We start from the raw sequence: 27,121 nt of genomic DNA, 5'->3' as shown, positions 1-27,121 counted from the left end.
AGTGCCTGGGCATGACCAATTACAGAGCGTGAAGGAATACTGCCCTATTTTACATCACATTTAGCAGCAGCCATGTTTGACCTAAGATGGCAAATGCAGTGGGAAAATACTGCACTAGACAGAATGTGAGGCATAACTCAGAAAACGTGCAGCGTTGCAAGTGTGTTCTTCATTCGGTCACCCAAAGGTATGTGAGACTGAGGATTATAATGGCGTCATATTGATATTTAGACACACTGAGCTGCTCTCAACCTGTAGTTGCAAGTATGAAGAAAACCAAGCACAAAGCTACAGTTGGAGCAGATCTTTTTTTTTTCAGCTAGGAAAATGCGTGTCCTTGTGTAGGAGAGCTCAATCCTTTCCATCCCCATTGTTGTAATTAGATCCATTATTCAGGGACAATAAAAATCGGCTTGCCCATGTCTGTTAATGATTTGGGAACCTTATCAACGTGGGCTTGGTTTCATTCCAGGCAATTCTGTTCAGGCAGTGGCACTCAAGCCTGTCATTACCTGCTGCCTCCAATCAAGGGTGATTTTTTTGCACAGTTTCTGAAAACTTGTTTTCAGAGTTTTTTTTCCTCCCTTCACCTGCTAGGCGATGGTATTCTGACAAACACATTAAATTAGAAATATGTCACTGAAATGGTTGCAATTAATGAAGACATTTATAATGAGAGGAACAGTTGGCTAAAGGTAGTGAAGTCATTGGAAGTGTGTGTGTGTGTGTGTGTGTGTGTGTGTGTGTGTGTGGTTCAGGTTGGTACTGCTCTGTCTTTGGTGAACAATATGCAGAAGAAGAATAGTTTGGAGATCCCTCTGGCTCAACAGCTAAAAATAACTCGTGGTCTATACTGCAACAGGAAGATAGAGGGGGTGTTTCTGTATGTTTGTGTGTGTGTGTGTGCGTATGTGTGTGTGTAAAAGTGATAGGTACGAGGGAATGATTGCCCTCTTTACCTCCAGTTCCTAATGTTCTCAAACAGGACATCAAATCCTCATTCGTTATTCTGCTATCAACAGTTTGCATCTGTGAAGGTCCTGTGCATCCAGCAGGACATAATGTATTGTTCTAGGCTTAATTTTCATATTAAACAGCAGAATAAATGTGAAAATGCAATGGTAAATAATGAAATAATGTTCTGCTTGTTATTATAAAAATACGAATGAAAAGTATTTTTCTGTCATGATGACACTTTTGTAGTTGAGTGTATGATGATTGTCCTCCCCATTGTGTTTATTATTATTATTATTATTATTATTATTATTATTATTATTATTATTATTATTATTATTATTATTAATAACACTTGACATTTCATAATGACACTTTTATAACAGTGTTGTTTTCTCTTCAGCAGTATGAGCTGCCTGGAATTGGTCATGGACAATGGTTTGCTCATTTATTCAACATAGAATAAAACAGCAATGTGAATGAGTGTTACGTCAAAGCTGAACTGAAAGCAGTGCTTCACCTGTTGGCCTGCAGGGGCGACATCATGACCATCCAACAAAAATATTTGTTGTTTTTGCAGCAATTGTTAATTTGCTGTATTGTACCACAAGGTGCTTCTACTCTTTAAAAGGTGTGAATATGTAAAGGAAATCAAATCAATAGAGCACAAAAACAAGTTTTAACAAGGTGATTTATAGAAAAATGTATTATGGTTATAGTAGCAAAATCAAGTCTATGTTTCACTTGTAACCACTGAAAGGAGGAAAGTACAGGGGAAGATATGGTCTCTCTTCTTACTATGACTGCTTCATTTTGAATGAGCCACATGCAAGACTAAGTCCTATATGGGTATGCATAGAGATAAAAGCATGTACACTGGTCTCCAGATCTCCAAAAACTAGCACCAGTTTTAATTTTGCTATCGACCTAATGTGGAAAAAGCTACTACTAATGAGCTTTGTCAAATTTCTAAAGCATGGATAAAAAAATGACAACCAGATTCTCGCTTACAGTATATGGACATGTGAAGGCAGAGATCCAAGAAAACTGGCTACAACATATTGTCTCATTAAGATGGAGATCCTCTTTGGCCATCCAGCATTTGACATGCTCAAGACGATTTCAAAAGAGTCTGAGGGTCATGTGCTTCACCTGGGAGAAATACAGCTGCGTGTCATCAGCGTAGAAATGATAAGGGACACTGTAACATTTACAGTAATTATAGTCACTTTTGAACTCTTGAAGGAACAAAGCAGTAACACACATTGTTTTGAGTCAGAGTTCTTCATCAGGACTTGAAACTGATGAAACGTTTAAAGTAGTAATGGCTAATATTCCATCATATAACGATGTATTTATTCACATACACTCTGCATTAATAAGAAAGCTTCTTAGAAGTCAACATTCAGCTGTTTACTGATGAACCAGGCAACAGAAAAATATATAATTCAAGTAGTTTTTGTAAACCTGTAACTGCACATATTAATATTTTGTATTTGTTAATTAATTACTATTAGTTATTATGGTTTGTTTTTGTTGTTTTCATACATGATGTCTTCCATATGCATTATGCACAGTAAGTTACAGTACATTTCTCTTTTTCCCGCTTTCTCTTTCACACACACACACACACACACACACACACACACACACACACATTGGCACCACCAATGTGTTTATATGAGTGTCAAGCAGTTTGTAACACTTGGGTATGTAATCACACACAAATGTAGCCAGTAATAAATTTAGCAGTGTATAATTATAGATACACTTATGTTGTGCCTTCACGCACACACACAGAGAAAGAGAGAGAGAAACTGTAATCCCTCTCATTCACACTCACTCACACACAGCCACTTCTCTTGCTTGCAGCTGCTTCTCTATAATCTGAAGTCATTTGCATATAGTTAGTATACAGTACAGGACTGCAATTTGCTTTTCTTTTGAGTATTTTGGTTTGATTGACTTTTATTGCACGTACATTTCTGTGTAGTTCTTCTTCTGTCAGGCATTTTTTGATGGTCGTCCTTGGAATTGTGGATTGTTTCCCCCCTGCAGGCAGATAATGTCAATGATAGTGATATTTAAAGTAGGTGTTTTGTATGGAGATGCTATAGGGAAATGCTTTCTGGTTTCATGGAAATGTCTTTCCATATTTGCTAAAGATTTTCCCATGATGGAAATGTGGTTGCGAAAAGGTTTCTAAGGGAACTATGGTATTTTGCATCCATTAAATGGGATTTTCTTCAGTGTGTCTGTGTGCATGTGTGAATGTGTTTTGCTGTCTTTATTTTGCAGTCTTACTGGATCATGCAGGACTGATATGCCCTCTGAGCCTTAACTGAAATGACTGTGCTGTGTGTCACTGATGTGAATTTGCTGTGCCTGCTGTAACTGAGCTATTTCTGTCAACCTTTTTTTTTTTTTTTTTTTTAAATTTCCTCCCACCTAGCTTTATTTATCATTGAGAATGTTTATTCCATTCACCCGTTGTACATCTCAGAGCTACTAGTTGTTCCAATAGGTGCATTTTTCATCTGAATAAGGCCTTTCTTTCTGGTACTTTTTGAACTGTCTTGTATGAGTTTGAGATTGAGTAGCAGGATCAGGTTGGATCTCTGCCCTCGGCGCCTCAGATCTCGTCCTCTGGGCTTAATTTTCTGTCTGATTGCAATCCTTGATCCAGAGGGGCTTATCTTTTATCTTTGATTTGTAGCACCTCCTATGATCTAATGATTCTACAAGCTGCTTTGTACAGCCATATTGTACCTGCTGTCTACTCTTCTCCCACACAGATCCCGTTTATCGTTTAGTAATGTCTTCAGTGTGGCACTTTAGAGTAAATATATAACCTTTGATCTTGTTCAAGTAAAGGACTTCTAGAGGGCTCAACTTGCAAAGCCAAGTGGGGGCTTATAATACCTGTAACAGGAAGGGGAAACTGTGGGAAAAAATTCCCAAGAATCTCCTGATGGATGACATCAAGAGGACTTTAGTGATTCAGTCTATATTTGATACTCTTAAACATGCATATTGGTAGAAATCTCAGTCCTTCTGAAATACCATTACATGTATTAAATTTTAATAAATGTTTCAAACTTTTTGGGAAATATGCCTATTTACTTGAGAAGATCGATACGAATTTCATGTGTGTACGGTAAATATGAAGCTATAGCCAGCAGCCGGTTAGCATAGCTTAGCAGAAAGACTGGAAATGTGGGAAAACAGCTAGCCTGGCTCTATCCCAAGGTAACACAATCCACCTACCAGCACATCTAAAGTTCAGTAATTAACATGCTATATTTAATTTATGTATTGACAGACATCAGTCTGTCAGCAAGAAAGTGGATAAGCATATTTCCCAAAATGTCAGACTATTCCTTCAATGTTTTAGAGAGTTGAAATGAGTTTTTCCAGCTCTGCAATACTGAACCCAAACCTGGCAAAGGTCATACGGTATTCACCATCTGTGCTCTGCTCTTCTCTTTTGGGAAAGGAGACAAACAAACATCATTGGTTGGTTGACAGATGAGATGTACACTCAGTGGAATGTCAAGAGGAAATGAAGAGGCTGGGGAAAGAAAAGGTTGCCAGATAAAAGGACTTTGATCCTCTGAAAATTACCCTCCATCCAGTGGCAGATGTCTGTAAGCACCTGAAGCTCTCCACACTGCCTCTGAGAGGCTGGAAGTGAAACTTAATCGGTTCAGGAAATAAACAAAAACTTAGTAGGAAGATGTCAGTGTCAGAGAGGGAGCAGCCTATTTGACAGAACAAAACCTGGGCTCGTAAACAGATTCCTTTGTTTACTGGTATCAGGAGAAGAAAATGTTATTGAGGGGATTATATAAAGGTATATTCAATAAACCTGACAACACGGCCGGGCGGTCTCTGTACTTATTGGAAATCCTGTCATGTTTATTGACCGTCTGAATTGCAGGTATGAGCGTCATAAACTATGTATGCGTGAAATGTATTTCAATTCGCTTTAAATATGCAGTTTTATAGTGGAGCTCTTCTTAGTATTGGTTGTACGATCTGGCCGCCTCATATTCCCATATGGCACGCATTGAGGAAATGAAACCTTGTAAATGCAGACTTGCATTGTAATGAAAGGAACAGCTGTCCACAAGATAGCTCATTGTTAAATGGTGACATGAAAAAAAACATTTCAATGTGCAGTGCTTGTGTAAGTCAAAACGTTCCCCTAATACCGCCCAACACTATTCTGCTCCAGATACAGTACGATAATATTGGCATGAAAATAGGTCTTTAACCAAACACCATCTCAGCAGCAACCCTCGGGATGTGGTGACATTAGCTTGAATTAATCACCTGTATGCAAATCAGCTGAAGCTTTGAAAGGAGCAATCACACCAGAGTCTTTCTTTTGTTAGCCATACTTGTTGCACGGCTGACATGGTTTAACAGCTGATTAATATGTTCTCTAATGATGTAATTCTGTTGATTGGCATATTTGCTGCTTCTGGAATAACAAAGCAGGTGATTTTGTTACAGTTTTGCTGTAGCCCAAAATAGGGGAGAAACAAAATATTTTAGGAGATTTAAGTATTTATAACTCTGAAATAATCAGGAATCTCTGATTAGTGGTGGTACAACAACTACCCTGATTTCTGTGCAATGTAATAAGCCTGCGATAATTACTTAGAACCTAGAACTTCAGATTTAGATGTTGTAATGGCGTCTCTACAAAAGGTGCAGGTTCAGTTCTTAATGTATTTCTCAGGCTGTTTTATGATGTTTTTGTTGTTTGTACTGCATCCTAACATTTCTCACTCCAGCAATTTGGTATTTAACGTACACTGTATATAGAAAGGGATTGCACTTCCATCAAGTTGGAGAATTCACAAGAGACAGAGATTTTCAGAGATAGGAGAAATGCAAGTATAGATAATGGTACAGATAATCTGAGTTTTCGTCTTTAGTATGGTTCAAGCTCCAAAAACATTCGATCTTATACTTCCCCTAATGCAACTTGACAGCATCGTTCATTAGACTGTTTTTTAAAGCCCACACTTCCAGTTTGTAACGCACACTTTCTGATAAAAATTGAATTCTCAAGACCAAGCTGCAATTACCCTGATGACTGATGTTATTTTTTCAAACTGTAGAAACCTTCCTAAAGAACCACAGCAAACTTTATACAACTGTTTTGAAAGGCTGAATACAGTAGTACTCCTGGAGACAAGTAATACAAGTGCTCCTTTAAACTTCATTCTCCAAAGCATTACCATTACATGCCATTTATCATATGAATGTCTTATTGGCCATTACTTTGTCTGAATGAGCTAAAGCTGGTCAGACAGTGGGATGGAATGGGCAGCTGGTTGGTTCAACTGTAGATTGGTCTGAAACAGTTGGGGAATACTCTGGATCTTTTGGCTTTAATGTCCTGGTGGTCCCTCCACTGATTGAAGACCACCATGACTGTAACCTTGAGAGACAGACAGAGAGGGTGAGAAAAAGACACAGAGAATAAGCAATAACGAGTGGAAGAGGTTTGTAAAAAGCAGAGCATAATGGGTGCAGGTCAAGCCAGTGAATCTCTGCTAGCTTCAGATTTGCTGTCATCACTGTCTGTCCCACAAATAATTTGTTGTGCTTCAGAAGATATACCGTACAGAACCAGAGATGCACACCATATTTTATTTATGGCAGGCAAAAGTACAGTACACAGTACAACTTTCCCAGACGTGTTCCAGACAGATTGTGAAAACAACCCGCAATGTCCAATTAAGGCTCATTTGCGGATGTCACAGAAATGGAAAACTATGTTCACTTTGGGATCTTACCTCATAGTAAAAAAAAAACAGGAGTTACCCTAAGATGCATGGTCACACCTAAGGCTGTTAACCACAGTTGACTTATTAGCTGTTGGAGTTGAAGAGTGACTCGAAGGGCTCCAACCTGTTCCATGTGGTCATAAGGGGAGAGAAGGAAATGGTAAGATGGCTCCCATCAGTCTGCCTGGCAAACACTGAATAACACCAATTTATATATGATGTATGTTTCTAGTACTTGAAAGGAGTTTGTGCCAGCTAGAATTAAAATAAAAGGGAGGCAGTATACTTTAGAGCGGCAACATGGGTAATTAATCCTTAATCTTCCTTTACAATCCTTCCCTGACTGCCCCTTCAATTTCTTGCTGGTCTTGGAGAGGAAGTGTGTAGGATGTCATGGCGTTAGAGATCACATATAAATCAACTGTTTACACAGAGCCGGGGAGCATCCTCTTATTACAGGAGGCTTGTTTTGAACAGCTGGAACACTAGACCACACAATGCTCTCTTGCTTCATTGCCCTTAACCATATTCCTGCCACTTCACCGGTGAAGAACAGGCAGGATTTGAGAAAAAGGTGCTTAAGCACAAATGCTGGAATGCAATATAACTCCTTGAGTTACAACAACTAAATGTATCTTCAAGGGGAGACAACAGCACTTATAATAAAAGTTTTTTTTGTGCATCATTAATGAAAAATTTGAAAATGAAACCCCTAAAAGATGCATAACATGTAACGAGGAAGATTGTGTTTGCCATTAAATGTGCTGACCTCCTGAAGATGAATCACAATGTGCTGGAGGAGATAACTGTCCAATCAATCCAGAGTATTAAGGCTTTGTGTATTCAGATGCATCTTAATTTGTTTACTCATCATGGAGATGTGTGTCCCTGTCAAAATCTGTTTGGTCTTCCACTGGGCAACCATCCACGCATTCTTGGGCTGTTTGGGAGGCTAGACAGGAATCAGGTCTCCATTATCCTTAATTGCAGCAGGGCCATCGCTTTTCACAAACATTAAGACTCATTCTCATAGAAAACAATCAGCCAAAGGACTTTTGACGAATCAATCCACTGCCTTTGTGTTGGGTTTTACAAAGAAAGTCAACATAGATTAAAAGAATATTCAACTATTTTCATCATATCAAAAGTATTAGCTAAACAACAACACTGACTGATGGACTACAACTGCTGAGAAGTTGCTTATTGACTGAGTGGCTGTTTGATGTACACTTGATATCGAGGACTGAACAATTCATTGTCGAGTGAAGTACAAACAAATGCATAAATCAAGACATAAATTCCCTAAATGGGCTAAAATGTGGAAAAGAGTTTAGAATTGCAGAACTTGACACAGCAAAACAAATTCATTATTTTCTGAATCTCTATTATCAGCGTGCCAAACAGTTGCCTATAGCTATGCTGAATCAGGAGTTGGATCCTAAACAAAGCTGTCCCATTTCAAAGGCACCTCTGAATACGTTCAATAAATGCAGCCTTCTTTTTTTGTGAGGCTGGACCCTCTGTGGAGGAGGTGTAGCTTGAGCTTGGCCTTCAAGTCCTCTAAAACAGGACGTGCTTTGTCTGTTGTACCTAAACAGCTCTATAGATGAGCTCAAGTACGTGTGTTCATGTATGTGTGTTCTTTTGAATGGACTTAAAACCAGATATTACTTAACTCTACTAATTATATAGAAATGGATATTGTTGCAATGTTTCACCTACAAATCTAGCAGTTGTCAACGTTTCCCCCCCGCCAGTAGGTCTGGGAGAAGAATTGTGAAGGATTGTGATGGTAGTCAAACCTTTTCAGGAAAGCAATGAAATCATTTTTTTCTCAACAGATTAATTTTAAAACAAACAAAACAGATTAGATATGAAAACAAAATGATGTTACCATTAACTTCTTTATTTTAAGATATTTCTTTAAAATTGCAGTTTTCTTTTAAAAGTCAAGGGGAGGACCCAAATGAAATAAATATAATGAAAAATAAAGTTCAACATCGTCATTTTTGGACACACCCTCAGTTTACATTTATCCCTCGAGAAAATAAAGATTCATTCATCTCTAAATTTGGACATTAACACACCAGGCTCACATTTGGTTAATCTTAAATCAAACATTTTCCCTGCGAGCAGCATTTTAACATTCCAAATTGAATGCCAATTAAGCCTCTAGATGTGATGTTAGTGTATTTTAAAGAAAGATATGCATTTATTTAATCCAGAAACAATATGAACTTTAACTCCCTTATTTATTTTCATGTTCCCTTTCGCAGGGAACTCAACACTGCGTTGTTGAAAACGACTCTAAGGGGAAGCTCCTCGAGCACCTGCTTCTGAAGTAAGAATGAAAGTAATCCAATCCTAATTGGTGTCGTGCCGTGGCGCAACATGTGCCGGCATACCCGGAAGCATAAAAGGACGCCGGCACACACATACAACAGCTTTTCGCTCTTCAGCAAGCGCTCTCTGTGAAACTGTCCTCTTCTCTGGTCAGCTGTCTGTTGTGAGACTTTTTTAATGGCGAGTGAGAAACAGCGGTACACTCAGAGAGGATGGCCAGGCTCGCAATCCCCATGGCTCGGGTCCCGCGGCCGTTGAGGCTCGGGTTATGGAACAGGAAGTACAGGCTCTGCTGGTCAAAGGGGAAAACATGTTCCCCTGCCAGACCGGGAGTCCGGGTTTTACAGCCGGTACTTTATAGTTCCAAAGAAGGACGGCGGGCTGAGGCCCATTTTAGACCTGAGGCAGTTGAATCGTGCCCTGAGAGGCTTCAGGTTCAAGATACTCACTATTCCCATCATCATGAATCAAATCAGATCCGGGGATTGGTTTGTGACAATAGATCTAAAAGACGCCTATTTTCATGTCTTCGTACTTCCATGTCACAGGAGGTTCCTGAGGTTCACGTTCGGGGGCGACGTGTACCAGTATCGGGTTCTTCCGTTTGGCCTAGCACTCTCTCCCCGCACGTTCACCAAATGTATGGATGCAGCTCTGGCTCCACTGAGGCTTCAGGGCATCCGCACACTGAATTATATTGACGACTGGCTTATTTTAGCCCAGTCTCGAGAAATGGCTGTTCGGCATTGAGATGTTGTCCTTGGCCACATTTAGAGTCTGGGGTTGAGACTCTATACGAAAAAGAGCGTGGTGGTACCGGCCCAGAAGACTACTTTTCTGGGCGTGGTGTGGGATTCGGTTACAATGCGGGCACGTATATCTCGTGTCGAGTCCATCCTGACCGTGGTGTCCGGGATGAAGCTAGGCGAGGCCGTCACTGTGAAGAGCTTTCAAAGGCTGCTGGGCCTCATGGCAGCGGCGTCCAGCATCGTACCTCTGGGCCTTCTACACATGAGGCCCCTCCAGTGATGACTGAAAACCAAGGGGTTTTCGCCGCGGGGAAATCCGTTCCCTGTAATCAGGGTCACGCGCAGATGCCTTCGGTCCCTATTACTGTTGAAGAAGCCTTGGTTCCTGTCCCAGGGGCCGGTGTTAGGAGTGTCGTGTTGCCGGAAAGCCGTTTTGACAGACGCCTCCCTCACCGGCTGGGGCGCTGTCATGGCAGGACACTTTGTCCAGTGTCTGTGGCAGGACCATCATCACTCTTGGCATATAAATTGCCTGGAGATGTTGGCTGTGTTCAGGGCTCTGAGGAGCTTCCTCCCAGATATCAACGGCTATCACGTCCTGATACGTTCGGACAATACATCGGTGGTAGCTTATCTGAACCGACAAGGGGGACTCAGGTCACGCCCTCTATCCAGACTGGCGCACTGGATTATTCTCTGGTCCCAGGGGCATCCAGCCCCGCTGGGGTTGCTTCAGGCCTGGCCGAGGCTTCGCCTATATGCTTTTCCCCTGATTGCTCTGCTCCAGGGGTCCTGGAGAGGGTCTGTCAGGAGGGCATCAGTCTTCTTCTGGTGGCCCCGTTGTGGCTGGCCCGAGTATGGTTTTCATACATAATTTCACTCCTGATAGCTCCGCCGTGGCAGATTCCTCTGAGGAGGGATCTGTTGTCTCAGGCGGAGGACACAATATTCCACCCTTGCCCAGAGCTGTGGAAACTGTGGGTCTGGCCCCTGAGGGGGCCCAGTACCTAGATGCTGGTTTATCGGCAGGGGTGGTTGAAACCATACTTAGCTCTAGGGCTCCATGGCTGGCTATGTACCTAAGGTGCCTTCGAGCGTGGCACAGTCCACTGTCCTGCAGGTGTTTCGTACTCCACCTCATGTGTCGGCAGAGGAAGAGCAGCTCCATTTGCTCTGCCCTGTCAGGGCTTTGAGGGTCTACCTTGAGAGGTCCTCTTCCTGGAGGAGGTCAGACCAACTGTTGGTGTGCTTTGGGTCACCTAAGAAGGGGCTCCCCGCGTCCAAACAGACCATTAGTCGTTGGATTGTTCAGGCTATTTCCTCGGCCTACAAGGTGCGCGGTCTGCCCTCACCTTTGGCCGTCAGGGCCCCTTTCTACTAGGGGCATGGCGTCCTCTAGGGCCCTCCACTTGGGAGTGCCCCTCCGGGAGATCTGTGAGGCGACCGGTTGGGCTACCCCGCACACCTTTGTCAGGATTTATAGTCTGCACCTCCCTAGTACGCCTGGTGCACGAGTGCTCGCGTCATGACTGGGCCCTGGGGTCAGTTCCGCCCTGGGGCAGGTCTTTCGGGGCATGGCCTAGTAGGCATAAATTCCCCTTAGAGTCGTTTTCAATGATGCAGTGTTGAGTTCCCTGTGAAAGGGAACGTCTTGGGTTACGTCTGTAACCCTTGTTCCCTGAGGAGGGAACGAGACACTGCGTCTTCTTGCCACGCCCCTTGATGCCCCGGAGCAACTTGCTTCATCGCGAGCCTGTTGTATGTGTGTGCCGGCTTCCGGGTATGCCGTCACATGTTGCGCCATGGCACGACACCAATTACGATTGGATTAGTTTCATTCTTACTTCAGAGGCAGGCGCTCGAGGAGCTTCCCCTTAGAGTCGTTTTCAACAACGCAGTGTCTCGTTCCCTCCTCAGGGAACAAGGGTTACAGACGTAACCCGAGACGTTTTTTATGTATCCTGCACAAGACCCTGGAAGTTTTTTAGTTATTCTACATTCTTTGATTCTCTGTCATGCTTTTCTCTAAGTAATTTAAGTATTTTAGTAGTTATGTGTCTTATCTGATTGTTCACACATGAACAGGGTTCAGGACTGCTTTGTGTGTGTGTATTCTGTGGAAGACAGACAGATTAGTTGAAAATATGATGTGTCACCATAATGGGAACCTGTTTAATGTTTAAAGGATGTGCTGGCTGATGGATCTGCTGTAGAGTCTGCCCAGAGAGTCAGAAAGCCTTGAAAATGTAGCCGGAAAGGGGGAGAAAGAGGCTGCTGGACTGGAGAGGGCAGAAGGGCTGGGCTTTTAAAGGGGAGATTGTAGAAGAAGGGAGGGAGAGCAAGGAGAGGGGGAGTCGGAGCAATGACAGGAGTGGGGTGGATGAGAGAGAGATAAAGAAATGAGGTAAGAAGGGAAATAGATTAAAGGAGCAGAAGATATATGGAAGTGAGAAGAGAAAAGAGGCCAGAGAGGAATGGGAATGCAGATAAATGTGGCATTTGGGTGAAGTAAATGCATGTGAGGAAAAGACACAAGCTTGTTCTTTTTTTACCTTAATTGGAGAGTCAGTATATTTTTAGATAGATGATAAAGCCCAAAAAACATGAAAAAAGTCAAGCAGCAGAGCTTTCAACGCTTTTACCGTTTAGCCTACCTGATTTACCTCACAAGCTTAACTCAAACATCATGCTAGCGCCAAGAAGTGCTGACAAGAGACTCAGAGCAGGGTGTTAAAACTGATCAGTCCACGAGCTTGTAACTGTAAGAGTCTTGCATATTTGAATGGTACTTTTTGCAAATCCTGCAAATATACCAGCCTGCAAAGTATAATATAAGTCAGATTGATTACCTACATGTTTCCGTTTATTTCAGTATAGGCTTGAAACTATTTTGCAATATTTGTGATTGTCCATCACAAGGAAAGTACGTTAAGTCACATTATCGCCTCATGGTAAACGGTGTCTTTTAGAAAATGTTCACAGAATCTCTCCTTACCGGTGCATCAGGGTGCTCTGGCATCTAAGCTCTGAAAATCAGTTGGCTAAAAGTGTATAATTTTATTCACATGCCCTTTATTCAAAACTTCAAACCTTGGAAAATAAATCCAATACACAAACATTAATGCCGTTAAAAGCATGTGCATGAAGCTTTAGATTCTGGATGCCAGAATGTCTCTGAATGCTGCTTGTAGGAAGAGTTTTAAAAACAGTCTCTCTGTGATGATGATAAATGTGTGAGCTGTTGGGGCTTTTGCTCTTCCTACTCTACTAGCTTTCCTTTCAATAAGTCTGGCTCTATTAGTACATTGTGGGCAATGCTGCAAATCAGTGAGCACGACTGAATTCTGAAAATATTGCCATCAGCGTGATTAAGTCTGATTCTAAATTAGACCATTAACAGAAATTGCTGTCTAGTTATTTTATCACTTAAGGGTTTGTCTATTGATTTACTCAAAAGTAGTCTATACCATGATATATACTGATATAGTGATATAAAATTACAGACATAGTAATAGAGAATTTTAATAATTTCACTTGTATGCATATGTATATTGTGTTTACATTTATTGATCTAAAACATTCACAATATGCAGTCTTTTAAAGTGTATTAAGTTTTAGTAGATAGTTTCACATTGAACACATTTATACATGCCTCTATATCAAAATTCCTTTATTGTGTGTATTCACAAAAGGCCACACAGATCCCCAGTGCACCTGAAGATTTAACTGATGTGTATAACTCTCCTTGACATTAAATATCATTTAATGGGAAGTGTGATTATGGAGGGGTTGTTGTGGAGCTGTGAAACCTTCTTAAGGATAGCTTATAGATTACTGCAATATTTTGATATTTAATAAACAAGACTTATATGACAGCCTTGTTGGTAATGTCCACAAACTGTTAATTCGTTAAACTAATCCACCTGAGCCTGCATTGTAATCAAGCTCATTTGTCCTGGCCCACGAATGGGACACCAAATCACGTCTGTGTGGCTGCTCCTTTCAGACTGAGTGATGGGCCCTGAAGTGGTGATATGTCGTGGGGGGGGGGGAAGGCAGATCGAGCTGCTGCATCCTCCATCACTGGTGTGATGTCAGCACAAATCTGTGTTGTCACTGTGCCTGTGACCGCTCACTGCAAGAGGAAAGACAAGACATGCGTGGCGCCGTCTGCTGCTGTCAGAGTGATGTATGGATGACAAAAAAAGAGGGAATGGAAATGGAGGGTAAATTGAGGAGGAGAGGAAGAAAGAGGGCAGACAGAAGACTAAAGACAAATCACATGAATAATAATAATACTAATAAAATTACAACACATTTATTCAATTTTTATAAGCCCAAGGCCATATGCCTGCCACCAATAAAGGTTATTTTAAAAAGTACAAAAGTATGAGTCAAACTTGAGGGATTTATTGGGGTAACAATCAGAGAATCGAGATAATGATGGCAGATGATGGTAGGGATAAACTCAGAGATGAGATACAGTATGTTAAGTTTGAATGTCAGCCACACATTTACTATGTACCTTTTGTAAAGCACAGAACTCAAGGAAAAGAAGACACTTTTCAAACTATACCAATGTCTGTTCAAAGACAAACATTCAAGAGTAAAACCGTACTTAAAGCAGTTCCTTCTACAGCCACTTTCAGCCAATGCTTTCTACTTACCGTCGTCACAGAGGAATTAACTTTTTATTTTTAAAGTAATTTAGAATCTAAGTAGTAATTAAGATTCCAAAAGCAGATTATTTCAAATCCCTATATATTAACTGACTGACATTTCACTTGATCTAAAGCAGATTTAATGATAAACAGCATTCCTAGAGAAGATCCAGAGCTGTACATATACTATGTGCTATATGCACTCGACTCGAGTGCTTTCCTTTGTCCTCTCTGTAAGGGGTCTTGTTCCTTTAATGAGCTATACATGCGTCATCATATCACATTGGACCTAATGGCCTGCAAAATGCTCTGGGGACTACGTTCAGAGTTTTATAAAGAGATAATGTGTAAAGCAGAAAGACATAGTTGTTAAAAGAACCTACACCTCCCATCACTGAAAGTCAAATATAGCTGGAAGGTTTGACTGCGAGTAAACTGTCACATGTGCTGCGTAGATATTAAGATAAGAAACTTGCTGTTGGCAAATTTATTACCGATGTTCTGATAACGTGTTGAAATGTTAGAGAGATTATTGGTATCTCAAACACACACACATACTGTAGAAGTCAGTTAAATGAGTGTCAGTGTCAGTGCCTTCCAAAACCATTCAATCTTGTCATCATCGTTGGCAGAGGTATTGGTAGACAGAGCCTGGATAGCTGTTTCCCCTTGTTTTCAGACTTTATTTTAAGCTAAGCTAACCATCTCCTGGCACAAGCTTCGTTTTGAATGGACAGTTCTGAATGTGCTATCGGTCTTCTCATCTAACTCTCGGCAAGAAAGCTTTCTTTTCGACATTTTGGGAAACATGCTTATTCAGCTTCTTGCTGAGTTGATGATGATGAGAAGATACCACTCTAATGGCTGCATACTAAATATGAAGCCAGACTAGAGGATCCATACTTTCCCTCCTCTGTCTTCTGTTATCCATTTGTCTTTGATTGGTGTTTTAGTGTGCGTCTTTGTGTTTCTTCAATACTTCTTTTCAAGCAGAGGTGTGGTGCAGTTTACAAAAGGGGTCAATCCAACAAACTTATTTTATTATCAAGCAGAAACATCTAGTTTAGTACGAGGAGAGCCAAAAATCCCACATAGAGTGTTCAACAGCTATTGTGAGTTCTAATACCAAAATATTTTTCATTTTGTCATATTGTTAAGAACATAATTATTGCAAAAATACCCTGAAATATTATGATATTACTTTTTGGGCCATACTGCCCAACCCTATGTCCAAATGTGATTAGTATCTACTATAGTATAGTATATATTAGTAGTTACTATATTGTATGGCTGACTAGATATTATCTTCATTATCGATTAATCTGCTGATTATTTTCTCAAGTAATATAATATTATGGAAAAGGGCCATCAACCTATAGATAATGTTTTCAAATTGCTGGTTTTATTCAATAAATATCATTTAATCAGAATCAGAAACAGCTTTATTAACAAGTAATTTGTTTTACACATACAAGGAATTTGCTTTGGAGACTAGGTGTGTAATAAACAGGCAGAACATATCAATATAAAAATTTGAAATTACCAAAATACACAAGTTATAGAAGAATACAAATAAAAGAGGCAATTCCTCACAATAGAAAGTAATGTTGGGAATTTCTTTCTTGAAAAATTACTTAAACAATTAATTATTGAGTAGATACTGACAATTAGATTATTAGGCATAGAAGTTGTAATTGTTTCAGCTCTACTTTATTGTGTGCAATTGGTACAGAGGGTAAGTCTATATTTGGGTCTATATTAGAAGTGCTCTCTTTATGAGTCTAGACTGAGGACAGAGGACATCTGGGGCTTGGATTAATGATAATAATCATCCTCATATCTACTATCAATTACAGTTTTAGTTTTGTGTTTCAAGAAGTCATGAATGAGAAATGAGAAATTTGGGGGAAATGCGTGTAGCTCCCTGGTCAGAGATCAGCACTCCTTGCCTTAAATTCTTGGCAGATGCACTTCCAGGTTCATTTTTTTTATATTTGTCATCCTAATGTTAAGTAGCCTACCATCAGTGTGCAGCTGAAAGCCAAAACATATACTATCAATCCTGTTAACCTTTCACAGTGACTTACATGAATCGCTCATGCATGTCTATCTTCTAAAAAGCCTGCCTCCTGGGCCTCTGCGGGGTGTGGGGAACAACCAGTAGGTCATCCTAACTGTTCAAACTGTGGACTGATGGGCTTCCAATAGGGACTCTGTGAGCCAAAGCAAAGAGACTTGAAGTGAATTCTAATCTCACATGCACTCACTTACTAAACTGCCAGATCTGCTGCTGAAGTCCTGCAGGAATGGAAGCTAAGCACAAGATGATTAATGACCATCAACTATTTTTGTCTTGTGTTTGTTCTTCCTCCTTTTGTTCACACAATATAATCTTTCGATTCATTCAATTGTTTCACGTATTGACGCAGACTTTTCCTCTCTATCGCTCAGACACACACATGCAGAGGAAAAGTGTGAAATACCACAGGCAGCAGTGCTTCTGCTGCAGTGTTTTGCATTTCAGATTAATGATTGCTGTTGTTGTTTACTCCTGGGAGGCCGCAATCCTCATTTGAAACAGCCATATGTTTGCTCAGTCAGTCACTTTCACGGTAGACAACTTGTTTTCTGATAGTTGTGACTCGTCATTCTCTTCCCTCTCTCTAGACACTTGCCTGTGAGAGGAAGATATGAAGCTAGTGGGCTCCCTTTGGATCCTTTGCTTTTTCCTGGTGGTAAGCTCTCACTTTTTTAATTCAAGGGAATGCTGTTAGCTCAACTTACTTTATGCCCCTTTTTGCCCATTACATATTCTCAATGTGTTTTTAAACATAGTATTTTATTTTTATTAAATGGACATGTAAAATGCTGTGCTCTAGTGGTTTTCTTTTCTCAGCAAAAGAATCTCATCATTAATTTTCGCCCACCCTGTATAATTAAAATGTATAATTTATAATTAGCTCAGCTTGATCATTACAAACTTGAATGACCCAAAAGAGAGAGTATGTGATCCATGACTGCATGTGTCTCTGTGTGTTTGCCACCTTCTTACTATATCTAATCTTTATTCTTTTATGCAGATGACGTACAGTCTAGGATGTCTTGCATTTTACCTGTTTCTAAACTTGGTTTGGAGATAAAGTAAAAACAATTATAAATATAATATATAATTAATACCTGTAATACCTGTGTGTGTTTTTGTTTTTGGTTCTATAACTCTGCGTTGTGTTTTGCATTGTGGACAACACTTCCAGGGACTGGCTTCCTGAAATTCATTGCGAGGCACTTGATAACATAGCCTATACAGTTCTACTGCACACATTCCTGCCACGTCGTATGTCTGTATTTTCTGAGTTTTTTGTCAGGGTGTTCAGGGGGCATTGGTAGTTTGTGCCCATCATATGTTAAGGCTTAATCTGTCATACTTATCATCTGATTTCAGCTTGGACAGTTGGGTCATATTCACAGTGTACTATAGTGCTCCAGAGAAATTACATCAATTAGCTTAATGGGGGTGTTGCAATCATCGGTCAAAGACGTGAACACGATTGTGATATCTCAGACAAATAATTTACGGTGACAAATTTTAGTGCCATGTTCTGCCATTTAAATTATACTGATTTGCCTAATGAAGGTGTTGTAATTTGTGGTAGACTTGCAGCTCTCTTTACAAATCACATTGCACCAATTGGCTTAATGAGGGTTCTATTATCAATTGTATTTACACCATGGCTTCTAAATTTTGCTGAGGACATGTTCACTTTGGGTTTTTTAAAAGCTTTTACAGCTGTAAAATGGAAGTCTTTCATGACTCATTGTCCCTTATGAAAAAAACATTTGGACCATTATTCTTCAGTGTCAGTGTGACATGGAAGTTTACTGTTTCAATTTCCTTTGCTGTTCAGCATCAAGCTTGACATTGAGGTCCTGGATAGTATCCCTGCCAAATGTTTTATGCCTGATGTATCTATGCTGTTCTGCTTTATGTTTTCTTTTTCGAGTGGTCTTGTCATATCAATTCAGGAAGAATAATGAAACGTAATAGGTGAGGAAAGGCCTTGACGTGAGAGAAGTTTTTTTTTCTTCTTTTTTCTCATACAACTCATCTGTTGATATTGGTGGTGGCCTGGTGGTCGTATGTATGACGTCATTTACTTCAATGTTTGGAGTGACATCATATGTACGGCTGCTAAACTGCTACATGGGACATCAGCCTTCTCATGAAAGTCACTGTTTTTTATTAAGAATTATGCCTTTTACAAGCTTCTATCAGATGGGAAGAATGATATTTTGGTCTAATGAGAATTCCTTTTCCCTCCACAAAGAGACAGAGGTAGGAGGTTTGCATCTCAACTGTGATAAGGCATGTGCAGACAGTCTTTCCGGCAATGTATTAAAATTCCTCAAATAATTCAGAAAATGCAAGTGCATGAGCCTGGCACTCTGTGAGGCTTAATTTTCAGCCAAAAAATCTGTGAGATAAGTCACAGCAAAATGGGCTCTTTATCCTTCAGTGAGCAGAATTATCAAAATCAGCATTTCACACGGCAGGCTTATTCACTTTAAATGCTACCTCCAAATACAAACAATAGAGCAAAGATAAGATTCATTTGATGAAAATGCAGCTGCTTAACTTCTTTTGTGAGCTCCCAAACACACTTTAATGAGTTATATGAATAGTGAATGACTAGAATTTCAAAGCAGAGTGAAATCCTCATTAGATCAGCTTTGACGATGCTTCAGAACTTTTAACTTATGTAAGGGTGAGTGTCTTTATCTAAGTATGATGAAAATGTGGAATGGTCTATTACAAATTTAGCCAACACTATCATGTAAGGTAATATTTACGCTTTATCTTATTTTTGGCAGTCAAGGGAATGTAGATCATATTAGCAACCACAAAACACACACACGCTAACAAGTCCCCATCTACACTCCACACTGTCAGTTTAACACATGTTTTCCTCCTTGCTTCCTCTCACCTCTGGTGTCGTGTTGTCTCCACAGTGCAGGGCGGCGGCAGGTGCTGAGTCAATCTCAGACCCATCGCTTAGGCCCGGACAGAGCATGACAGAGGGACAGGCCCAGGCGGTGAGCCAGGGTCAATACAAATGTCTTGAGCTATCCAACCAATACCTCCAAGAAAACAGAACCGGTGAGAGGCCCAAATCATTTTAAGGCTTCTTAAGACCAAACCGATTACGTCTGGGAGAGCATCACATGTGTAATGATGTTGTAAGGAGGTGGTTTGGGATCAGAACACTGTTGTTGTTCTTGTTCAAGGTAATGGTAGTGTTGCAGTGGTTTAAGACTGACCTGAAAGGGCTTTTGGAGTAGAAGCTGTGGGCTTATAATCACTTCCAAGGCTGTAGAGAAATTATGTTACTCTGAGATACTCAGAAAATGTGTGACATTACACTTTTGTCCTTATTCTTTTCTCTAGGTACATTCTGTGGACGTATTTGGGATGGCTCCTTGTGCTGGGATAAGACACCGGCTGGGACATTTGTAACACAAAACTGTCCAGATCACCTTGACCTGGACCCAACTGGTAGGAAATATTTGATTTGAAATATCTGTGCTTTGCTAGTAGTTTTGAGTTTGTGTCAACTCATAATGCAAGAACTGCATATATTGTAGTTGCAACAGTAGAATATTATAATATGATTTTACAGTGTAAAGAAACTCCTCACTTTGAGTGCAAAATATAAAATGAAGAATAGCATTAGCTCAGGGAGAGCAGTGAGGTAGTGCTTGCAGTAGCCGATTGCCATCAACTGTTCAATACATGCGTCACAAACATTGGCTCATTCGTCATCCGACTAGCAGTCCAATGAAATCCATGCAGGCATATTTTTTTATAACTCTGCTTCTCCCAAACCTACTCCTTATGTTTTTGGTGTTATTTATTAAATTAAAGGACATTAAATTGATTTAATGTCCTTATGTTTATCACATGGTGATTAACATAAGGACATTCATTACTGCAAACTGTTGTGGAAACTGACTTAAACAGTGGCAAACAACATACAGTATTTAGTCAAGGTGCAACAGTTGTGCAGTTGTCATTGGTTAATAGGTTGAATGGGATTTTAAATCTATTGGACAATGAATCATAGAATGGGAGTTTTCATAGTCAATGTCCAAGTGCCACACCCCATGCATTAATTCCACATCAGAGACAACACACACACTTCTTAGAGTAACAGAGATTAAAATTACCATCAAGTACAACAAATTGGAGGAAACATTACAAATTCAGTTCTACATTTGTTAATAATGTGAATCCAATATACCTCTCTGCAGGTAAGTGAGGGGATGTCTTCACGACTCCACCTCTTTAGGAAAGGGTGACATTTTTTCTATTCCCCAGATCTTTAGTGATGGTGTACTGCCATGGTTAGCTTGTACAAAGACATATTGTGCTTATTCCAGTTTCATGTCAGATGTGATTTATGTTGAGCAGTAAGTAAATATTTCCTTATTTAAAGGGAGATTTAAGTGATCAATCATTTCAAAAAGTGGTAACCTGCCACATTCTCTGCTGTAGGGCTTTTGACCTTCTCAAAGAATCAAACAACGGAGCCAATACTGTGGCATCTTTTCTTTGGTTTTCTGTTCTGTTCTGTAGGTTGTGCTCTTTGCTACTCTTTTTTGCTAACTACCAAGTTTGTTGTAGCCACACTAGCAGCTCTAATGGCAATAACGGTTTGTCAGTCAACACATATGAGCCCCCACAGGCATGATGTAGTCTTTCCTCCTCTTTTGTGTCTTTTTCTTGGGGAAGTAACCTCTTTATGTGGCACCTTTTCACAATAATGATAAATTAATTCATTTATTATAATTAATTAATTTATAAACCCCTGGACTTAAATAGCTCCTTTGTTTAAGCAGTTTATTTGCTCATGTTCAAAACTTTCTGCCTATTCAGAAACTATCCTGCAATTCTGTGAGAATAAAGTCAGAGAATTTTAACAAAATCGACCTGCCCTACAGGCCTACTCTGCTGTGCAATAGCCTATTTTATAGCTGTGCTGATATGGTAGTATCCCATCATGTTGCCAAGAGAATGAATCCTAATAACTTTATGTGGCGCCAGACCAGTCAAAGATCTACTGTGTGGACTGGCACCAACTTCTGTAAATACAGTCATGGTTCCCAGAGGATGTTGCCTAATGCTTTTGGTGATACCCTGACTTTTCATTTAGTGCCACCAGGTGCGCATATTTGGTTTTTAGGGGAACGTTTAAAAAATTATTGGATTGAATGCCATGACATTTGGTAGCATCATTTATTTCCATCTCAGGTTAAATTGTAATTACTTTGGCAAACCCTTGACTTTTAATTTAGCACCAATTTGAATTTGTCTAATACTTTGGTTAATGACAAAATCAGCACATTAGCATTACTTTGTGAACATATTAACAAATTAATGTTAGCATTTAGCTCAAACACAGCTGTGCCGAAAATTATAACCTTGCAAAAAAAGAAATCACTACTTCTGTATGTTAAAATGGAGAAAGACTTACACAACTCTGAGTGTAAAGGACAGCTAGTATAGGAAACTTACAAGGTAATCATTAGCCTATTCGGTCCTTAATCAGACAGAATGAAAACAGGCATTTACTGAAATTGATAATGACTGTGGGAATTGATTATGCAAGTACACATAATGTTTGGATGGAAGTAGTTTCTAGTGTATGAGCATTTTTTACATTGCGAGGAATGCAAAGCTGTCTAGTTGAAGATATCCAGAGTCAAGTCAGGTCTGATTTAGGAGATGTGATGGAGAGAGGGAAGGTGAGGAAGAGGGCAGACAGAATAATGAAGGGTACATATAGAGAAAAAGAGAAGCATAAAAAAGAGGGATTACAAAAAAGACAGAGAAGTTGGAGTCAGAGAGATGGATGGGGAGAGAGAATATGAATGAGAAGAGAGAGAAGGTGTTTTTGTAAGAGACGGCTCATAAAGGATCTTCCCAAAATGCCTGTGACGTTAAGAGTCCCCTTATGGCTTCTTATTTGAAAGCTGATGCTGCTGATATGAGGCTTTAGGGGAGACGTGCAATTGGAAGTGGTTGTTGAACAGTTGATGAGCTGTTGGAGAAGACTAGGCAGTCGGGCAATGGTTATTGTTGTCAGGAATAATGTGATCTCATTCTTAGCCCAGCCGTGGCTCTACAGTACATGTGGTTTGAAATTACTCCAAAGAGGGAATTTTCTGTTTGACATAACGTTTGATGATGCGTGCCAAGTTAAATTAATCGCAGTTGTTCAGTAATGCCAAGATCCAGGGTCTGATTTATGTGTTTGGATGATGCCAACATACTACTGCTGAAAAACAAAGAGAGAGCCAAATAATATAGAGATTTCCTACTGGATATGAACCTCAAACAGAAGCAATAATGTGCCTACAAGAAATTCAATACAGTATATGAAGCTTTCGGGATATTTATTGATGGATTACTGTTGTGAAGGTGCAATTCAGTCATTACATGTTTTTTTTTCATTACAGAAAAAATTACCAAATTTTGTGACGAATTGGGAAACTGGGTCCAAACTGGGTCCTCTTGTGAACCAGCTATAAAGAAGAAATTAGAGGTATTTGGCTGTTGGCTATTTCCCTGCAGTTAATGGAAGAACGAGATGAAGCTAGCCTCAATTGCTCTCATCAGTAATTTGCACGTTGATCTTTTTATTTCTCAGAAGGAAGTCCCCCAATTTTTAAGGGATGCAGCAGGAGAGCCAACCACAGACGCCTCAGGGGTTAACATAGAAAAAGGTGGTGTTGTGGAAAAACAAATCCTTGAGAATGAAAAGAAATGCTTGGAGAAAATGAAGAAGGACCCACCATACCATAAATCAGGTACTGACACTGTCTGTACTACTGAAACCCACTATGCAACTCTAGTCTACCGACAAATGATTTTTATTTTACATCAACACGATTTCTGCATGACCAGATTTGTGATGTTAGGGTTAGGGTAACTTATGAACAAGAGGTCTGTAAACATGTTTTTGTTTTTTGTGACTGGTGTTTCAGGGTTATACTGCGGTCGTAACTGGGATGGCTGGCTGTGCTGGGGCGATACTCCAGCAGGAACCTACGCCTCCCAAAACTGCCCTGATTATTTTTCTGACTTGGACCCCACGGGTGAGCAGTAAGACTGATATCTGTTGATATCTTGGTACCCTCTCATGATGAATTCACCTTTAATCTTCTGCTGACTTTATTAGAGGTTGGACTTAATCACATGTTCTTTTTAGAAAAGGCAAATAAGTACTGTGGGGAGGACGGTCAGTGGTTTCACCATCCAGAGTCCAAACGGATTTGGACCAACTATACACTCTGTGCAATCACCCATGAGAAGAGGCTTAGGGTAATGTACAGTACTGTCAATGTAATAAACTTTGTGGTACAGTTTTACATACAGGTTCTTGGTAACTAGGCTTAACAGTACTGTCCTCAGCACATGTGGCATCTTCCCTAGTTCTAAAATATGCAATATGCATTTAGCTTTCACTAATTAGACCTCAACCATATATAGTACCTATAAAAGTACACAGTATACAATACAATATAATTAAACAGTATACAATAATGGCCCGTACAATAGTGGTATAATACTTGTACTATGTACACTTAAACTAATAGAAGTACTAGTCAAGTAAAAATTTGCATTTGAAAATACAGTTTAAACATTCATACCATCCTCATGAGAGGAGATGCGTACCTTTCAAACCATTGTAAAGGCACAAAGTGGATTTAGTACACAAATGTGCACCAATTTAGACCACACTGAAGGTATAATTACTTAAATAAGTTATTATACCAACACTTGGTGGATTAGGGAAAAAAACATTTGTTCACCACTGAGACCAGCGGAGCTTCCAGCTTCGCCACACCCAACAGACTCAGCAATGTTGAGCTGGTGGGAACAAGATATTATTTTATGCTAATAAGTTATTATCATATGGTCATAGATCCATGTGGTCTGTGAACAAGTTACTGTACTGTTATTATTGTGGGAACAAGTTCATACAGATCTTCTTAGCACAAAATATGGATCCTGAACCTTGGAAATGCTGAGGCAGATGTGGGTTTGAAAACACCTAACTACTGAAATGACACCTGTGGTTAGATTCTGGTTTGAGCAGACACAAGTTTCTCGATCACCAATGTTAGACTCTGACATCTTTTCCCTTCAAAGTAAGACTGCAGCCCACACTACTGTGGCTGAATTTCAGTAATGGGAGTTGAAGGTCTGGCTACAACAGATTATCGATGATCAGTGTTGATAATGGTTGGGAGTTAGGGTTAGTCTTTACAATGTTTTGTAATTTGTAATGATGAAACATCTACTTTCTTTTCACAGAAACTGAAAATGCTTGAGAATGAATACAAATGCATCCTGAAAATGAATCGAGAACCACCTTTTAACAAATCAGGTATTGATACTGTCTACTGAAAAGTGTACCTGTGGTCTGTTGTTCAATACTTTTATTGGACATACGCTCTTTTATTTGAGGATTTATGTTTACACACGCATGTGAACAAGAAGCCTATAATCATGTTGTTTTTTGTTTTTTTTGCAGGGCTGTACTGCAGTCGTAACTGGGATGGCTGGCTGTGCTGGGACGACACTCAGGCAGGAACCTACGCTTTCCAAAACTGCCCTGATTATTTTTCCAACTTCGACCCAACAGGTGAGCAGTGTGACCCAAAAGTTTTGCTCTAAAGGTCTGCTGACATCTTGTTAACCTCATCTGACTTTCTACTGACAGTATTTGAAGAGGCTGGACTATAAAATAGTCATTGCTTTAAAGAGAGAGAGTAAGTGATTCTGCAGGATTGTTGATATTTGAACTCAACTGCCAAACAAATACAACCCTCCCTTCAGTGCTCCCTCAGAAAAATTTTTTCAAATTTAATATAACTTTCTTCTCTTTATACTCTTCAGACCTTTCCCTCTTTTGCTGCTTCTCATTTCTCCTTCTTCACAAGCCTCGATTCCAGCACGTTCGAATGTGGCGGTGTATAGAACTCTCACACTGCCCCCCTATCCCCATCACTCCTGTGCACAAGCATTTACGCCACCTGTTGCTGATTGGCTGAACTATTTTGTGTGGCAAGGTCCACACCATTTAGTTTGTTTTCCATTTACAGAACCAGGACTTTGTAGGAAAAACAAATTTTTTTCAGAGCACACACAAAACGGAGAGCTAGAAAACCGTGAGGAAATATTTGCTGAATTTAACAAAAAGTGTATTGAATCACAATCACTTACTATCCCTTTAAGGATGAATTATTTACTAAATCATAAGGGACTAAGGTTTATAGACACAGTTGCACAGATTTATATAGGAGTGGAAATTGTTTGGAGAATGTGGTATACACTGTATATTTATCACATAATTGTTCTATTCAGAAAAGGCAACTAAGTACTGTGGAGAAGACGGGCAGTGGTTTCACCATCCAGAGAGCAGCAAGATTTGGACCAACTATACACTCTGTGCTGTCAACACTAAGGAGAAGTTGAAGGTATTGTACTGCTGGGTTTTCCTGTAATTACAAGACATATGGCCCCCTCCACAATTATAAAATGCTATGTAGCTTCCAATACTAAAACCTCAGATCAGTATCAAATTATCATACAGTCGCATAGATTTCACAGGGATTAGCCTTACATACTATAAAGGTATCAGGGATGTAATTTCCAATGGGGATGGGATGTATCCCTGACTTTTTAAAATCCATGCAGACACTACTCATGGCTGAAGAATTACTGCATCTTTTTAGAGCCGGAAATAATTTGATTTATTCTTTGACTGAACATCAGTCAAGATAAGGCAGTGAAGTGCTGTGCTCTTTTTGATGCAAAAAATATATTATCTATCATCAACTAGATGATGTCTTTCAGTGAGTGTATATGTGATTTTAAGTAGGGGGAGTGCATTAATAATGTAGTAATTTACATTTACAGTTGTTTTGTTAGAATATTGTAGAAAGCACAATAAACAGTTTCTGATATGATTTGATTATCTAGGCTGATATAGACATATAAAAACAAAAAATATAGCTTTCTTATAGTTTATTTCTTTTTATTTTCTCACCTTTTTTTGATTGAGGGACCCTTTACTGCACTGTGTCCTGCTCACCTCTGTAACAAAACCCACAGCTGTAAATACACATTGTCAACAAAAGAAATACCAGACAAAACACATTTCTTCTAAAAGTAAAATTTCTCCACAGATGTGCTATAATTGTGTTTCTTGCTTGTTTTTAACAATTGTTTAGTTTAAAAGATTATGACTCTGTGTTTGTGTGTGTGTGATGTTGACTTCACTAAAATGAAGGCAGCCACCCAGCTCTCAGGGGACACTGAGGTTGAGCCTGCTGATGAGGCCACAGTTAGCCCCATGGTGAACCCAGAAGAGCAGGAAATTGTGAGAAAGAAAATCCTTGACAGCCAGTACAAGTGCTTCGAGAAAATGAATCGAAATCCACCTTATAACAAATCAGGTAGATTTAATATCTACTGAGACTCATTGTGGCTTTCTGTTATTGTACTTCTCCACTGAAAATGATTAACTCTCTGTTGCTTTGTTGG

General features: G+C 39.8%; 1 protein-coding gene across 1 annotated transcript in view; it reads left to right on the top strand.

The window, feature by feature from the left end:
- Positions 1-27,121, top strand: part of calcr (calcitonin receptor) — a 51,599-nt gene that overhangs the window by 11,296 nt on the left and 13,182 nt on the right. The window contains exons 2-12 of the mRNA XM_046059163.1: positions 17,179-17,246; positions 19,519-19,666; positions 19,955-20,062; positions 23,026-23,111; positions 23,217-23,376; positions 23,554-23,664; positions 23,778-23,890; positions 24,887-24,959; positions 25,107-25,217; positions 25,940-26,052; positions 26,868-27,033. Coding sequence (XP_045915119.1) covers positions 17,202-17,246; positions 19,519-19,666; positions 19,955-20,062; positions 23,026-23,111; positions 23,217-23,376; positions 23,554-23,664; positions 23,778-23,890; positions 24,887-24,959; positions 25,107-25,217; positions 25,940-26,052; positions 26,868-27,033 — 1,234 coding nt within the window. The 5' untranslated portion in view covers positions 17,179-17,201. The remainder of the gene's footprint in view (positions 1-17,178; positions 17,247-19,518; positions 19,667-19,954; positions 20,063-23,025; positions 23,112-23,216; positions 23,377-23,553; positions 23,665-23,777; positions 23,891-24,886; positions 24,960-25,106; positions 25,218-25,939; positions 26,053-26,867; positions 27,034-27,121) is intronic.

This window comes from Micropterus dolomieu, linkage group LG09 (assembly GCF_021292245.1).
Source record: "Micropterus dolomieu isolate WLL.071019.BEF.003 ecotype Adirondacks linkage group LG09, ASM2129224v1, whole genome shotgun sequence".
Lineage (NCBI taxonomy): Eukaryota > Metazoa > Chordata > Actinopteri > Centrarchiformes > Centrarchidae > Micropterus > Micropterus dolomieu.
Note: the sequence above shows the minus strand (reverse complement) of the source record. Positions and strands in the feature narration are given on the sequence as shown.